At 36.6% G+C, this 15,109-nt stretch overlaps 1 protein-coding gene across 1 annotated transcript in view; it reads left to right on the top strand.

The window, feature by feature from the left end:
• LOC306798163 (uncharacterized protein) overlaps positions 1-10,803 on the top strand; it is a 42,794-nt gene extending 31,991 nt beyond the window's left edge. The window contains exons 16-25 of the mRNA XM_079298070.1: positions 768-837; positions 3,311-3,554; positions 3,865-4,051; positions 4,817-4,979; positions 5,241-5,306; positions 5,861-5,960; positions 7,500-7,648; positions 7,925-8,068; positions 9,454-9,615; positions 10,098-10,803. Coding sequence (XP_079154196.1) covers positions 768-837; positions 3,311-3,554; positions 3,865-4,051; positions 4,817-4,979; positions 5,241-5,306; positions 5,861-5,960; positions 7,500-7,648; positions 7,925-8,068; positions 9,454-9,615; positions 10,098-10,486 — 1,674 coding nt within the window. The 3' untranslated portion in view covers positions 10,487-10,803. The remainder of the gene's footprint in view (positions 1-767; positions 838-3,310; positions 3,555-3,864; positions 4,052-4,816; positions 4,980-5,240; positions 5,307-5,860; positions 5,961-7,499; positions 7,649-7,924; positions 8,069-9,453; positions 9,616-10,097) is intronic.
• Positions 10,804-15,109: the final 4,306 nt, after the last annotated feature.

The raw sequence follows: 15,109 nt of genomic DNA on the forward strand, positions 1-15,109 counted from the left end.
AATGGCACAAAGATGTCACAATAGTAAATGACTAAAAAATAGTAAATGGTAAAAGAAGAAAATTGTTGTAGAGAAATCTAAAGAAAATTTTAAATGAAGACATATGGCCAAAATACTAATATCATATGCTCAACACTGACTGATTCTTAGCACCCAGTGATGAGATAATGAAATTTTACTACATAGGCTCATGAAAATATCAGATCAATACTCAGTAGTACTCAACGAACAAAGATATGGTTAGAAATCATTAGGAAAAAAAATCTAGAAAAAAACCCCAGTAATTGTCTTTAAGTCCATATGCACTTAGTTTTGCAAGTTTTGTCCTGTCCTCCCCATCTCAGAAAAGTTGTAGCATAACTGGATGCAGTACAGAAGTGGGGGCAAAAAAAAGTCAGAATTATGAAATCAGATTCCATCTAAAGGAGACTTAGAGCATCTATGACTGTAGCTTGGGAAAGCAATAAGTGGGAAGGAGTGTGCTAGAGATGAAAAAAACCCACGTGCTTGACAAAGCTAAACAGGAGTGCTTCACTCTTTTTTTTTTCCTTTCTGGTGTAATAATTAGGAGCTGTCAGGTAAAACAGGCAGGTAACAGGCTCAAAACAAGTCAAAGACAATTCCTTTGTTTCATGTGTCCTCTATCAACAGTGTAATTCCTATTTTAATTGTGTAATGCATTAATCGTGTAATGCAAATGTTTACTTTAAATTGTGGAAGTTCATATTGGAAACCACTAATTGAAAGTTTTATTTTTATTTCTGCAGGGAAACATGGCAGCAAAAACAGTGTTTTCTTGTAACATTGCAACAGCATTTTTGTCTTTAATTATTGCAAGTAAGTCTATTTGTGGATATGAAAATTTTGTTCTGGAATTTCTTTTTTTTTCACACAAGTAATAATAACTTTCTGTGAAAGTGTCTGTAACAGTGAAATTTACATGCATGCTAGTGAGTTCTTTTAAATAGTCCCAAGAGCAGAAACCTATAAAACATAATATGTGGTATTTTATGTACCAACTTATCACAGAATAATTTAGTTTGAAAGGTGATCTTCACATTTATCCTTACCAGGTCAAGATTTTGAAAATCTCTGCAAATGGAGACTCCACATTTTCTTTGGGCATTTTGTTCCTCTGTTTAATCATCCTTATAATTAAAAAAAAACATTTTCTTGTGTTAAGATAGAATGTTTTTCAATTTGTGCTTATTGCCTCTTGTCCTGTGAGTGGATAATGCTGGCAGAAGTCTGTCTGTTTGTTCTTCCTTCTCTTCCATCAGGTATTTACACACATTGATAAGATCCACCCACACACTCATCTCCTCTCTAGACTGAGCAGTTCCTGCTCATTTATCTTCTACTCAAGTAAGAGGTGCTCCACTCCCTTAATCATGTTTGTGGCTATGTGCTGGATGCTCTCCAGTAAATTCAAGTCTGGCAAGTCCTAATACATCCCAGGACAATGGTAACTTTTTTTTTTCCCATGAGGGAACATTGGTGGCTCATGATTAGTTTGTGGTCTAACAGGACCCCAATGTTCTCTGCACACCTACTTTCCAGATGAGTGGTCTTCAGTATATGCTGGTGTCTCTTATACTGTTTCAGAATATTAGCATTAAGTGGCAGAAAAAGTTACCAGTTTCTGTGGCCACAGCATTTTGTAATCATCACAGTTGTTATGGAGCATTCAACACAGACATGTGAGAAATTCAATTTTTGGATAAGTAATTTGGAAAAGATCTATGGTGAGGTTATGGGAAAGGTGGACGACACTAAATTATTCTTTGGTGGTTAAAACTGATGCTTGCTCTACAGAAGATGTCTGGATAACAAATAGTTTAGTGGTAGAATGTCAGTCAGTAAAATCAGGTGGATGTGAAGAGACATGAAAGGGTTATACATGTATAGCAGAAGCAAATGTGCAGCATGTGTGTGATGTGAGCATTAATTAATTAATTAATAGCCCCTTGGGAAAATGCTGCTGTGATATCTCTGGATGTTCTCTGAAATCATTAATTCCATCATCAATGATGAGCAGAAAACCAGAGTTTTTGGAAAGCAGCAGAGCAGAAAACAGGAAGCCTCATTATGCTATTCTTTAACCTCACAGTGAATGTGTGCCAGTTGAACTCTGCAGTTCTGGTCATTCCATCTCAGAAAGATGGTATCAGAAGAGGTGGAGGGATGAGTGACAATGTTGTGTGATATGGGATGGCTTCCATATGAGGAGTCTCTAAATGATGGAGACTTTGAGGTAAAGAAGCAGAAGCAAGATGGGATGAGGGTCTATAAAGATGTAAATACCACAGAATAATCAAATGAGAGGAAGTTTACTATTTTTCATAACAAGAAATGCATGGTACTCAGAGAATTTGTAAAAGCCAGTGGGTGGTTTTTCGTGCAGAATGTAAGAGGAAAGGAAGGGGCTGAAATCAGAGTAGCATTGTGTTTGTTGTGTCCTCTTCTCTTCTGCACATTGGGCACTGATAGTTATCAGAGACAGGATTATGGGCTAAACAGACACTTGCATGACTCTCCGTGGCAATTCTTATATAATAACAAAGCAAGGAAGTTTCAATAAATATATTACTGACTTGGGAATGTGTCCGTGGTATCCAAAGTTGGTGCCTTTTTTGTCAAATTACATAAAAAAAAACAAACCACAAAACCCCAAACCAATCTTGGTGTTGTTCTTTTCCTGCATAAGTCTATGTTAGAATTAAAGAAAATGAGCTCATTAGTGATTGCAATGATTCCTCCCTAAATGTTCATAAAATGGGGGGTGAGTTGAAATTCCCATGGCAAGCTTAGTATTTGTACAACACAATCTTTAACTTCAGTGTTAGGACACTTCATTGTTAGGACATTTAAGTATCAAAAGCATGGTCTTGAAGGATTACTTTGACTACAGTTAAGAGAAGTTAAAAAATAAAGACATTAAATGCGAAAATTGTGATCATGTGTGTGTTTGTGTACATGCCCACGAAACAGACTGGAGAAACACCAGTACTAATTTGCCTCTGAAATAAAACATGCAAATGACAAGTCGCTGCAAACAAAAACATTCTACTGAGTGCAAAGATTACATTTAAAAAAGGATAATCTCATTTTACTGGCATAACTATTTCTGTAAACTACTGAGTAGTACTCTCAACTGTAAAGATAAGGGATTAAAATTGTATTTTTAGTAGATGACTTGAGAATGGAGGTAAAAACTCTAATCAGCTTTGTAAATATAATCAGGAAATGAGCTCAGTATATTCTTGTAGAGTGTTTGAGTTTTTCTTTAATGTTTATCTCTTTCCTTTAGAGAAATGTGAAGCCTATGATGTGATGTTGAAGCAAAGTCTTGTGCCTGATGGGCAGCCTCTTGCTATTAAATGTTCACTGGAAAAGAGCTTGGAAAATGGAGACTACAACTTAACATGGTACAAAGTTGGTAACCAGAAAGCTGTGCCTAGAGACAAACTGTCTAGAGTTCATCAGCAGAAGGATTTAATTTGGTTTCTTCCTGCAATGTTAGAAGATTCTGGAGATTATGAATGTGTTATAAGGTGAAACTTAAAAAAAATTGTATTTTTACAGAAATGAATTGCAAAGTGAGTACCTTTTAGAAAGCAAGTAAAATTTTGAGACTAGGGAAATACTAATGAAGAAGAGGAAATGAAGCTACAAAAACTAATTTTAGTTTGGGGAAATTAAGTCTAATTTTGGGCTTTTTTTTTTTCCTTGTAGGCAAGAGTAAATATATTAAAAACACTGTAAACATTTTTCTTCTCTTCCTTCTCCAAAAAGAATGCCATACATTTTTGACCTGGAAAATATGCTAAATACGTTAATTTATTTGTGTTCTATTAATTGCAGGAATTTGACAAGCTGCAAGAAAATGTGTACAAAAGTAACAGTTTTTGAGAGGATTGATGGTTTATGCTTAAATGAAAAATTTGCTGTAAAGGAGGTAATATCCACCTCATCTTCTGCAAAAGCTGTGTGTCCCCACTTGGATTTTTTCAGGAAAGAGAAGAATATTCACCCTGTTTATTGGTATAAGGTGAGACATAGTGTTTTGTTCTGTCTTAGAGCTGTCCATTATTTATAATAAAAATAAGTGATCTTTGAGAATTGGAGCAGAAGAAGTAACGATTTACTGTAAATTGGAGAAAAAATGCTTTAAAAACAAATTGGAATTGTCTTTTGAAGATGTTCTTGATTATCAGGGCAGCAGTTCAGCTGAGATGTAGGAGTAATGCTGACCCATGTACCCACCAGGGTGGCATCTGTTCACCTGCTAGGGAAACACAGCCTTGTGTGGAAACAGATTTACTATGGCATATCCCTTAGGTGCTCAATACTGTTCTATCCCATTATTCTATTTCACGTTGCTCACACTCTCTTAAAGGCTTTCTCTGTTACCAGAATGTAGTAACAGAATTCTGCCAGATTCCTGCCTGTGGCTCATGCAGTCCATATGGTACCAGTGGTATTGAGGCTCCTTAAAAAATTAAGTCTAATTATTGGGTGGTGCTTCATTGATGAATACTTTTGCAAATACTGACGACCCACATTTTACTTTCTTATTTCTCTAATATTGAAAGTTGTTTTCCAAAGGGAATGAACTGGGGTATCTCTAAATTAAAATCTCATCTGAAGTGAAGCTTGCATTTCTTTATATTCCACTGCCTTCACTCTTCCTCAGCCTTTACAGGGTGTCCATTCTTATGCTGTGGTCCGTTGAAACTTCAGGTTGTGTCAAAGAGGGGCAAACCATGGAAATATACAGAGATATGAATTAACAGACTTCTCTACACACTTTTAGGACTGCCAGCGGCTGGAAGGAAAAAGGTTTGTTATTTCAAACAGTGACCTTATAATTTTGAATGTGACTGTACATGATGGAGGAAACTATACATGTGAAACAACATATACCTACAATGGGAAGCAATATAACATTTCACGAGATATCAGTCTGATTGTTCAATGTAAGTAAATAATTTCACTGTGTTTTTGTTCAGACCTAATTTGTGGATGGACATGCTTAAGACATGTTTTTCACCTTAATGTGCAGTAATGACTACCTGAGATATGGTACTTTCAGTACTGAGTGATATTTTGCTATGAATGGACAAGCAACCTTGTCTTTAGTACAGGGGGTGTTTTTAGGTTGTACTTGCACTGTAGAGCATAAAACAGACTGCAATTGCCCCTGGTTTTCTGAAAAGCACTTTTTTACTTTTGGTTAGTGACCCCACCAAAAAAACCTCCAGAGATAACTTATCCAAGAAACAACTCAATTGAAGTGGAACTTGGTAAGTAGTTTTCTCTAGAGTAAATATGAATTTGTATCCTAGTTAAAATATTTCTCAAGGAGTGTCCTATTCTGTGCTTTATTGGTTATATTTTTCAAAAAAACTAGTTCAGTGAACAGATCAGTTTCTCTCTATTGATCTCCCAAAGGAGGAATGAGGGGTGAGAGGGAAAGAAATGAAGCATGTTGATTACAAAGTCCTAAAGAAATTTCTCAGATGCGAGGAAAATTGTAGGAACCCAAGTGACTATCTGTCACATCTGTTGCTTTCTATCACTCTGGAAAGTGATTCTAAGACCAGGTCCATCATGAATCTGCAGGCAAAGTGATGCCCTAAAAGGAGCATCTTCTTCCTGGATTCAGCTTCTTCATCCTACCATTCTCTTTGTGGACCTGCAGATAACTGAGAATATAGACCCTCTATTAGAGGAACCTTTCTGAAAGGGTTTAGCATCATCCTTAGCTGGTGTGCATATGTGAATCTGTGAATAGGATTGTATAGACTTTAATTAGCTCATGGGAATTAACTCTTTACTTTGTAACACAATTTTACAGGCTCTCAGGTTGCTGTGGATTGCAATACAACAGGTGCTGATGGGTATGAAGTGTACTGGACAGGCATCGATATGAGCAGAATCTTTGCAAGTTCCTATGAGTAAGTATATTTTCAGGTGAGAAAATGCTGTGTTGGCAACCAAAGAGCAACTTTCTCCCTTTGACACTAAAATATTTAGTAACAGTTTCCCTTGCTTTAAATAGATTTCTTAAAAACTCTAATGCTTGCCTTCTCCAGTTGACTTCCTGCTTTGAAACAGAAACTTTGAACATAGTAGGCACATGGGCTTCACATGCAATTGTGCATTTCTTGCTCATTGTAAAAAGTCAGTCTGAATTTCCAAGGCTGGGAAAAGGTGTTTTGTTACAGTCCCATCATTGTAATACAGTTTCTTTTGAGCAAACTCTGGCCTGGCAGAGACCTCTTTTGGTCAGATCAGGCATGTTCAGGTGCACAATCTTCTGACTCTTTTCTTCTGTGTTCCATGTCTGCCTCTCTGAAAGGTTGTAAGAGGGCAAATCTGTGCTATACAGGAAAAAATGAGATTTCTATGTTTAAGAGCATTAGGTTGGAGAAAATTTAACTGAAATCAACTGAAGAGCTAATGGAAGACTTTATTGAGGGCCTTTGGACTGAAGCTTAGGGCTCAGAAGAGAAAGGGAGACGATGATGAGCTGGATTTTGGGAGGACTTGGACTGAGTAAGCATGTGAAGGGCAAGTGGGAGACAAGGTGATGCTGAAAAGCAGGTTAAATGGAATTAGAATCAGAGAAATTATATCTGACTGGAAAAACCAACACAAATTGGAGCAAGAGGTGATCTGAAATTTTCTTAGGCCTTACAGGTTTTGAACTAAAAATTTTTGGATTTTTCTGCCATCCCTTATGGTGATACTGTGAATAAAAAATGAGATCATTTTCGTAAATTCTGGAGCACTATCTGGGACCAAAAAGCCGGTGAAGAAAAGAGAAGAATGATTTCTGCAAAGTAAGAATATAGTTGCAAGAAATAAGTTTTCATCATAAAACAAAGGGAGAAATAAAATGCTGAATTATTTGGGTGCTCACCAAGAGCACCACTATGCAGCAGTAATACATTATACTGTCATAAAGAATTGTAGTGCCATAAGCAATTAGGCCATAACACAGAGACACATGGTAACTGAGTTGATATTACAAAGGCAATGTTATTTTTTTGTCCTTCCTAGCACTTACATGGTCACCTTTGGTCACTTGCACTAGTGATGTTAGTTCATTCATTCCCTGAATATCATATCCTATTGTGAAATATCAATGTCCATCTGCTCTCACAGGGATTGGGAAGCCCATAACAAGAGTTTATTTAAGTTAGTAAGGTTTATTTTTTAACTTCTAGCTATAGAAACCTTACATTCCTTTGGGGAAGCACAGCTGCAGATAATGTCTTGATGTCTTGATGCTTTCCAATGCATATGCTAAATGTCAGTAGGAGGAGAGGTCTGTTTGAGTTTCTTTCATATTATGTAATTGTTCAGCTGCTGTGAAGTGTGGTTGACATTTTAAGAAGGAAATAACCAATATTGTGCTGCAGATATAAAGAGGTGAAGCCATTTCTGAAAGGGCTATGGTTTTATGATTTTATTTCTCACCTTTTGGACAGGGGAGAAACTTCTTATGATGGGCGCCCTATGCATTCTTTGAAGCTAATAATTTCAGAAGTGAGCAGGGAAGATTATGAACAGCCTTTTGTATGTCAAGCTTCAAATGCCTTTGGGCAAGTTGCATCCTATATTATATTAAAACACAGAGGTAAGAAATACTGTTATTTTTGAGGCCTCTGATTATCTATTATTTCACAGAAGGGAAGTTTAGGTTTTGATACCAAATTCTCATGTGTATTACAGACTGCAGTATACCTGTGCCTGTGCATAGGGAGGAAATCACTGTAGCATTGTATTTATCATTATTTTTAAAAGAAGGTAAATAGGAGTGAAAAATGTAATATTCAAATTTGTATTGAATTTCTGTGAAATATCAGATTTGGACATTCAACATTTAAAAAAAATTTCTTATATTTTTGTGCAGTTCCTGACATACAAAGATGGCTGACTGGAGGGCTTGTCTCTTTGTTAATTTTGACATTTATCACTTTAATAATCTACAAAATTTTCAAGATGGATTTGGTGCTTTGGTACCGTAATTCTGTCTGTGCCCTTACAAGTGAGGAAGGTATGTGAGTGTGACCAGATTTGTAAGTATAATTAGGCTATTGATTTTTTTTCACTTGCCATTACTACTGAGAAATAATGGGATTATTTAGTACGTAGAACTTTCATAAGGAATTTTCAGATAGGTACAAAGACATTTTGTGCAGGACTTTCTCAATCATATGGGTAAAATACATAATTATGCTTGAAGTAATAAAAGCTGTGTAATACTGAAGACAATCATAGTGAGATAGGGCAGAAGAAGTATAGGTTATTCCAAAATGAGCATGTTGTTTTTTGTTTTTCTGGAGTTTCTTTACATGTAGATTTATGGTCACTCTGATGATGAACAATAGGTGTCAGCAGAGCTACATCCTGTAAACTGGGTGTTTTAAGACGTGCTTTAAATATATATTTTGAACATTTGTTGGAGATTAATTTTGTTGGGTTGGTTTTTCTTTATTGATTTTGCAATTTGTCTCTCTTACCCTTGCTTTCCTTCTAAATCCTGTCAGTTATGATGTGGACATATCAGAGAAAATTTGCTGCTAGTTCTGTGTTCTGGGATTCTTCTAATGTGTTTTAGTTTAATGCACTGTAGGCAAATATATTGGACAGGTGTGAAAAATTCGAAATAAGCACAACATCATAGTTATATTTCGTGTCAGTTCTCAGAATTAGACAGTCTGAAATTCCCCATGGCTTGAAAGTGAATGGATTACATACATTAAGTTAATTAATGTTTACTCATAGCTACCTTAAATGTTTTTGTGGAAAAAGTGATTTCAACTCCTAGTCAAAAATTCAGTTTTACTATAATACTGTATTAGGGTTTTAATTAAAAGGAAAAAAAAAAAAATCAAAGTTTATAACTTGTGGAGTTAGATCTGATTTTGGCTTGGTTCTTTCAGTCTTGCTTGCTATGGAGCTTTAACTATTAAAACCTCAGAAGCCTTTTGGCCTTTTTTTCTACCTGTGAAAAGTCCTCCCAGGATTATTATAAGAAAGAGTTGCTATTTTTCCGTCTTCTCTTGTGGTTAGTCAGAAGTGGAGATAACTCATGCTGGGTTTCTTTGAGGAGACCTGGTGAAGGAGGTTCTGTGAGAGGGTACTTCCTCAATGTCCTTGCACCTCTGGGGTTGGGAGCTCCTTCCTGCAGGAACCAGGACATGCATCCAGCTCATTTGGTGACTGCTCCATCCCCAGGATGGGGAAGGAAGTCAAATTCTGTGGCTGATCATCTTTATTTTCATTCATAGAGCATTTTATTTCTGTGAGGTGATTCTGTTAGATGGGTGAAATCAGCCCCACATTGCTATTTCTAAACAGTCCAAAAAAAGAAACTTTGCAATGAAGGCATTTTTATGAGTTTTAGTTTTTTAAAAGAAATGTTTTTGTTTGTTTTAGATGGGAAAATCTACGATGCATATGTCCTGTCCACAAAAAGCAGTGAAGGCAGAAGTGTCTGTTGTCTGGAAACCTTTGTTCATAGGATACTCCCAGATGTTTTAGAAAAACAATGTGGATATAACCTTTTCATATTAGGAAGGGATGATTTACCAGGAGAAGGTATGCTTTAATTAGCAGAGGTAACAGGTTGCCCTTTGACACATTGTTCTCAGGCTATAAGTTTTTCTATGCAATTAAAGCCTACTTTTTTGGAAAAGAAAGCTGTATGTATTTAATTTTAATGGATAATTTTCCCAATGCATTTTTTTTTCTTTCTTTTTCTTACTGAAGATTCTGTTCTGAAGTTGTGAGGATATGTGCTTTTCTTAGTGATGAACAGATGAGGACTTAATAGCTTTAATAATACTGTTGATTTTTTTTTAATGATATCTTCTGAGGGCTGAAGAAAGCAGTATTTTATAAATCATGTCATGCAATGGATCAGGAATCATGAATCATGACTGGCAGTGTGAAGATCTTAAAGCAACCACTGCTCTGAGCTATCCACAGGTTCACAAGTTTGCAATTTTAAAATAAAGAACTATTTTGCACCAGTTGTAAAATTTCTGTGCAGACTTTGATTGTTCCTTCATCACTTACAGCTGTGGTCAGTGTTGCTGATGAAACCCTTAAGCAAAGCAGAAGACTGATGATTATTTTGGGATCAGAAACATCTAGGTGCTGCCTGTTAGAAGACACCTCTGAGCAACAACTAGCTATGTATAATGCTCTCATCCGTGATGGGATTCAAGTGATTCTTATAGAAATGGGTGAAATACAGGACTACACAAGCATGCCAGAATCAATCAGATACATTAAGCAAAAACATGGAGCTGTTCAATGGAAAGGGGACTTCTCAGAGAAATCTTGTTCAGCAAACACAAGATTCTGGAAAAAAGTGCGCTATCAAATGCCACCCAGGAAAAAGGTATCTTATTCTGAAGTGCATTTGTTGACTCTAACTTCAAACAGTTCTGCAAAGGGAAGTTAAGAAGCACTTATTTAAATAATACTAAGAACATTATACTACAAAGTAGATGCTTTCTTTGAGGAGTAGAAACTGCTCATCACTGCCATAAATTACACCCTAAAAGAAAAAACTCTGTGCAACTTTTTTGGATGCAGGTTTTGGATTATGACACAAGTTGTTGTGTTAGTCTCCATCAAATATAATGAGTAAACGTGATTATGGTGATAGGCTGTTAAGTAGCTGTGGTCCACATAAATCCTCTATGAAAAAAAAGCTGTGAAGTCCATTTAAAAAAAATCAAAACTGCAGTTGGTAAATTAAAAGTCTGTTTCTGTCATCATCATTTTCCTAGTCATTCGGTTCCAAATCTTGTTGCCTCTCCATGATTGTCTGACTTCCTTTTTGGTGCAAGAATTTGCTCTGTGCAAGCTTTGCTTCCTGAGCAACAGACCTTACCCTTGCTTCTTGAAAGGTTTGGGGAAATACATGACATAGCAGGTGTATTTAAAACTCATCACAACACTAAATGTGTTTCTGCTGAACAGTTGGTACCAAATGTGTTCAGCAAATGGAAGGAAATTAAATCCCTGGATTTTTAGACTGTTGAACAATTCTGTGGTATCTGGTTTATGTTATTATCGTTTATGTTTTCTTTTTAAACTTAGTCTCTTGTAATGCTTAAGAAACTGAAAATAGTTCATATTTCTTGAAAACAGGAAGCTTTCTAGACTGTGCTGCTAGTCTGGAAATAAGGTGTTCTTATGCTGTGTCTCAGCTCTGCTAACTGCATGCACAAAAAATCACTGAGCATCTACCAAAGAATTGTGCTTGGGCTGGATATCCTAGAGAGTGGAAAGTGGCCAGTTCTGAAACATGACCAAATTCTAATGGCCAAAAATGGTATCTCATATACTTGGTGAAAGAAAGAGAGGCATATGGCAATAGCAAACTGCTTGAGATTTCTGGACCCCAATCCACTTTCTGTGTGCATCACTGTGAGAAAATGACATGCTGCTTCCTTTTCAAGGTGGTTTGAGGCAGCAGGAGTTTTCATGCTCCAGCCTTGAGGAACATAATATGAATGCAAATACAAATTTTGCTTGCTTTTTAAAAATTATTTTCTGATATTATGTAGGTTCTAACATCATGTTTATTGGCAGGATAGCGTCTGTCATGGAATTCCTTTCAGTTGGTTCTCAGAGATACATCTATCTAGAATATATTCCTCATTGTGTATTGATGGGAGAGAGAGCAGAATCTAGGAGTGGAAATACAGAATCAAAGGGAAGGATTTCCAATAGCATTTCATTGTACCTTTTTTCTTTATTAAGGTGTAGTAGATACTCCTTAGTTTCTCATTCTCCTGGCTGTGGGGTTCACAACTGTGTAATCTACAGCCTTTACTGACTAGAGACTTCTTCTGAAGTGTCACCAGGAAAACTGGGAGCTGGATAGATCCATCATATGAGGTACTATTGTCCTAGTAGATGTTGAATCCATGTTCTTTGGAAATGCATAATATTTAGGCTGAAACCTTTCAAAAATAAATTTAGGGACTTAAAGAATTCAGATAATCATATTTGTCAAATTTTTACATTGTGTTTAGACTTAGCTTGCTCAAAAATGTATTTTAAATTAGTTTCCTTTCTTTCTTTTTAAAATCTGTGTTTAAAAACAGAACCTCCTTATTTTCCATGTAGAAGAAGAAAAATAATAAGGAAAAAGTGTTGAAACTGTGGTAGATATTTTCAGCTTCCTGATTTCATATGCTTTGAAGTAAGAAAAACCAAACTAATAACTAGGACTTGCAGTACTACATAAAAGTAAATTGATTTGCAATTTGTGCTGTATTTTTTTTTTCTTTTGCAAATGTGCTTTTATGATTTCTGGTTGCTTTTTTCATAGTTCTTTTTTGGAGGTTTGCCACAGTATTCAAGATAATAATTTCCCCATTTCTCCACTAAATGAGACTCTAATGACTCTTAAGTGAAGACAGATGATTGTGAATCAGCATTGATTTACCTGATACATTTAGTATAATTATTTTGTGTACTTGTGTAAAAGTGAGTGTGGGAGATAGGTTTTTGTTATCATGGTTGATTCTTAGCTAGCTACTTCAATGTAGTATGACATGAGATGACTTATCCTTTTGTCAGGGGGCTTAATGTTGAACCTGAATTTTGTCTCTATTTTCTCTCCTTGGAAACTGTTTTTTGCAAGGAAAACACAATATTTTTTTTTGGTGATACAATAAAAGAAGTCCCATAGAGACAGAGATGCTGGTTGCTCTTTATTAAAAAAAAATCAAATCCCAACAACTTCACAAATGATTTGTTGGCAACAGGTTTTCCCCTGAAAACTTGGCAGATTCAGAAGGAAAAGGCAAATGCAGTGTAATCAGTGGAAGAGTATTTGTTCAGCACTTTGTAGTAGATAGAATCCAGTTTATTGTTTATGCTGCAAAGTCTAAATGGTATGTGGAGATACATTGAAAGCATTTTCTGCACCATTTATAGCTTTTTAACCACAACTACATATTTATTCTGTTGGCTTGCTCCTGTTTATTTGGTACTCCAGATTGCACTGTTCTTTCCTTGCCTTGTGATTAACTTGTCTGAATTCGCTAATGCCATTACATCTTTCCATCCATACTGTGACACTAGTGCTTTCTGAGACACTTCTTTCATTACTTTTTCATGATCATATCCTGCTTTCTTATGTCTGTGGTAACAAGCATTGAGATATGGCCTGTTACATGTTCTAATGTGAACGTCTAGTTTAGCCCCAGCCAGCAGCCAAGCCCCACACAGCCACTCACTTCCCCACCAGTGGGATTGGGGAGAGACTCAGAAGGGCAAAAACTTGTGGGTTGAAATGAAGACAGTTTGATAGGGAAAGCAAAAGCCACACACATGAGCAAAGAAAAACATGGAATTAATTAATTGCTTCACATGGACAGGCAGGTGTTCAAGCATTTCTGGGAGAGAAGGCCCCATCACATGCAATGGTTACTTGGGAAGACAAACACCATCGCCAAATATCCCCTTACTCTTCCTTCTTCCCCGCCACTTCATATATGGAGCACAGTGTCTGATCTGGAATATCCCTTTGGTTGGTTTAGGTCACCTGTCCCAGCTGTGTCTCCTCCCAACCTCCCATGTAAAACCAGCAGAGCATCTATGACTGTATTAATTCATGGATAGGGTTTATGTGGTTGGGAGGAGTGTGCATCTGGTCTCAGAATGAATTGTTAGGACCTGGTAGAGTTAATGCAGTAGCCCCAGACAGGACAGCCCTGACTGACTTTGGGGGTTTTGTTTGTTTTTTGTTTTCTTCTTTTGTTTTTCTTTTTATTTTTCCCTTAAATTTACCTCTGTATTGCATCCTAGAAGGTAGAATAGTGCAAGAGCAATTTTACATTTTCCCTTTATCTTGGTGAGCTTCTGCTTGAGAGGTAAGCCCATTCTGCCTTTTGTTCAGACTCCATGGTAGCTCAGTGACTCTGCTTCTTTTTATAGCTGCAGTTAGCTTCAAGATGAAGCAGGCAGGATACAGTTAATATCTGTTAATTACAGTTAATATCTGTTAATAATCTGTTAATCTGTTACAGTTACTTTTTCCTGGAAGTACCAAGAAAGTATTGTGTTGTAGAGCTTTGGAATACTTGCAATTAAATCAGTGCCTATCAGCTTTCCTTTGGGGTATTTCCAGGTCTCAGATTTAGTCAGAGTTGCTACAAGTCATGAGCAGAGAAGCAATAGCATTTCCTCCTCTCATCTTTACACTCATTATTCTCAAGAACAAAGGCAAAACATGCCACTTGATCTTCATGTTTATTCTCTTTTAATTTAGGATATTAACCAGTACTCAATGTGTTTGTGGAGACAAAATGAGTTAGTTTAGTTAGTCACTAAAAGGCAGCTAGAATAGTAGTAGAAACATTTGGTTCCTCAGCCCACTCTAAGATTGCTTCTCATGTTAAAAAGAATTGAAAACAAGGAGTCTGATTTGTGCTGGGCATCAGGGGGCACAATTGAAATATACAGCTTGTGTGACTCCTCTGAGAGAGCACCTGGGACACTGTGGCATGGCAGCTGGAGTTAGAGCCTTGCTTGGCAGTGCTTATCAGGGGTTACTATCTCACCCTGAAGAGAGGTAGAAAGGTCACCAAGTCATTAAGGTGAATATTTTGTTCCAAATGTTGATTTTGAATGCTGCTCCAGATCAGGTGACTTAGATGAGTAAATATTTCTGGTTCACTTCTGCTGCCAGCCACTCATTTGATCTTGCCCAATTTGATTTTTTTTTTAAATTGAGCATAGCAGTGGCTGTTATAGGAGGGGGATTTTGAACACTGTCTCATTAGTTTTTTCTTTCTTTTTAACTAAATACTTTCCCTGATGGGCTTTATTTCTGTTGGCAATTATTAAAATCCATGTTCTCTCTTTCCCTTATCTCACTGGCTATATACATCAGTGGAGTGCTTCCTTCTTCTGCATTGTCTGTGGTAACACACCCCAATGCTGCTTCATCTCTCCTTGAGAGCTGATCTTTTGCACTTTCTTTCTCTGTTTATCTAATGTCCCCTGGAAGATGAGAAGGGAGCAAGTCCTTAAGAAGCCATTTTTTTTTTCTCTTTGGGCA

Source organism: Erithacus rubecula, assembly GCF_903797595.1.
Source record: "Erithacus rubecula genome assembly, chromosome: 1".
NCBI classification, from domain to species: Eukaryota; Metazoa; Chordata; class Aves; order Passeriformes; family Muscicapidae; genus Erithacus; species Erithacus rubecula.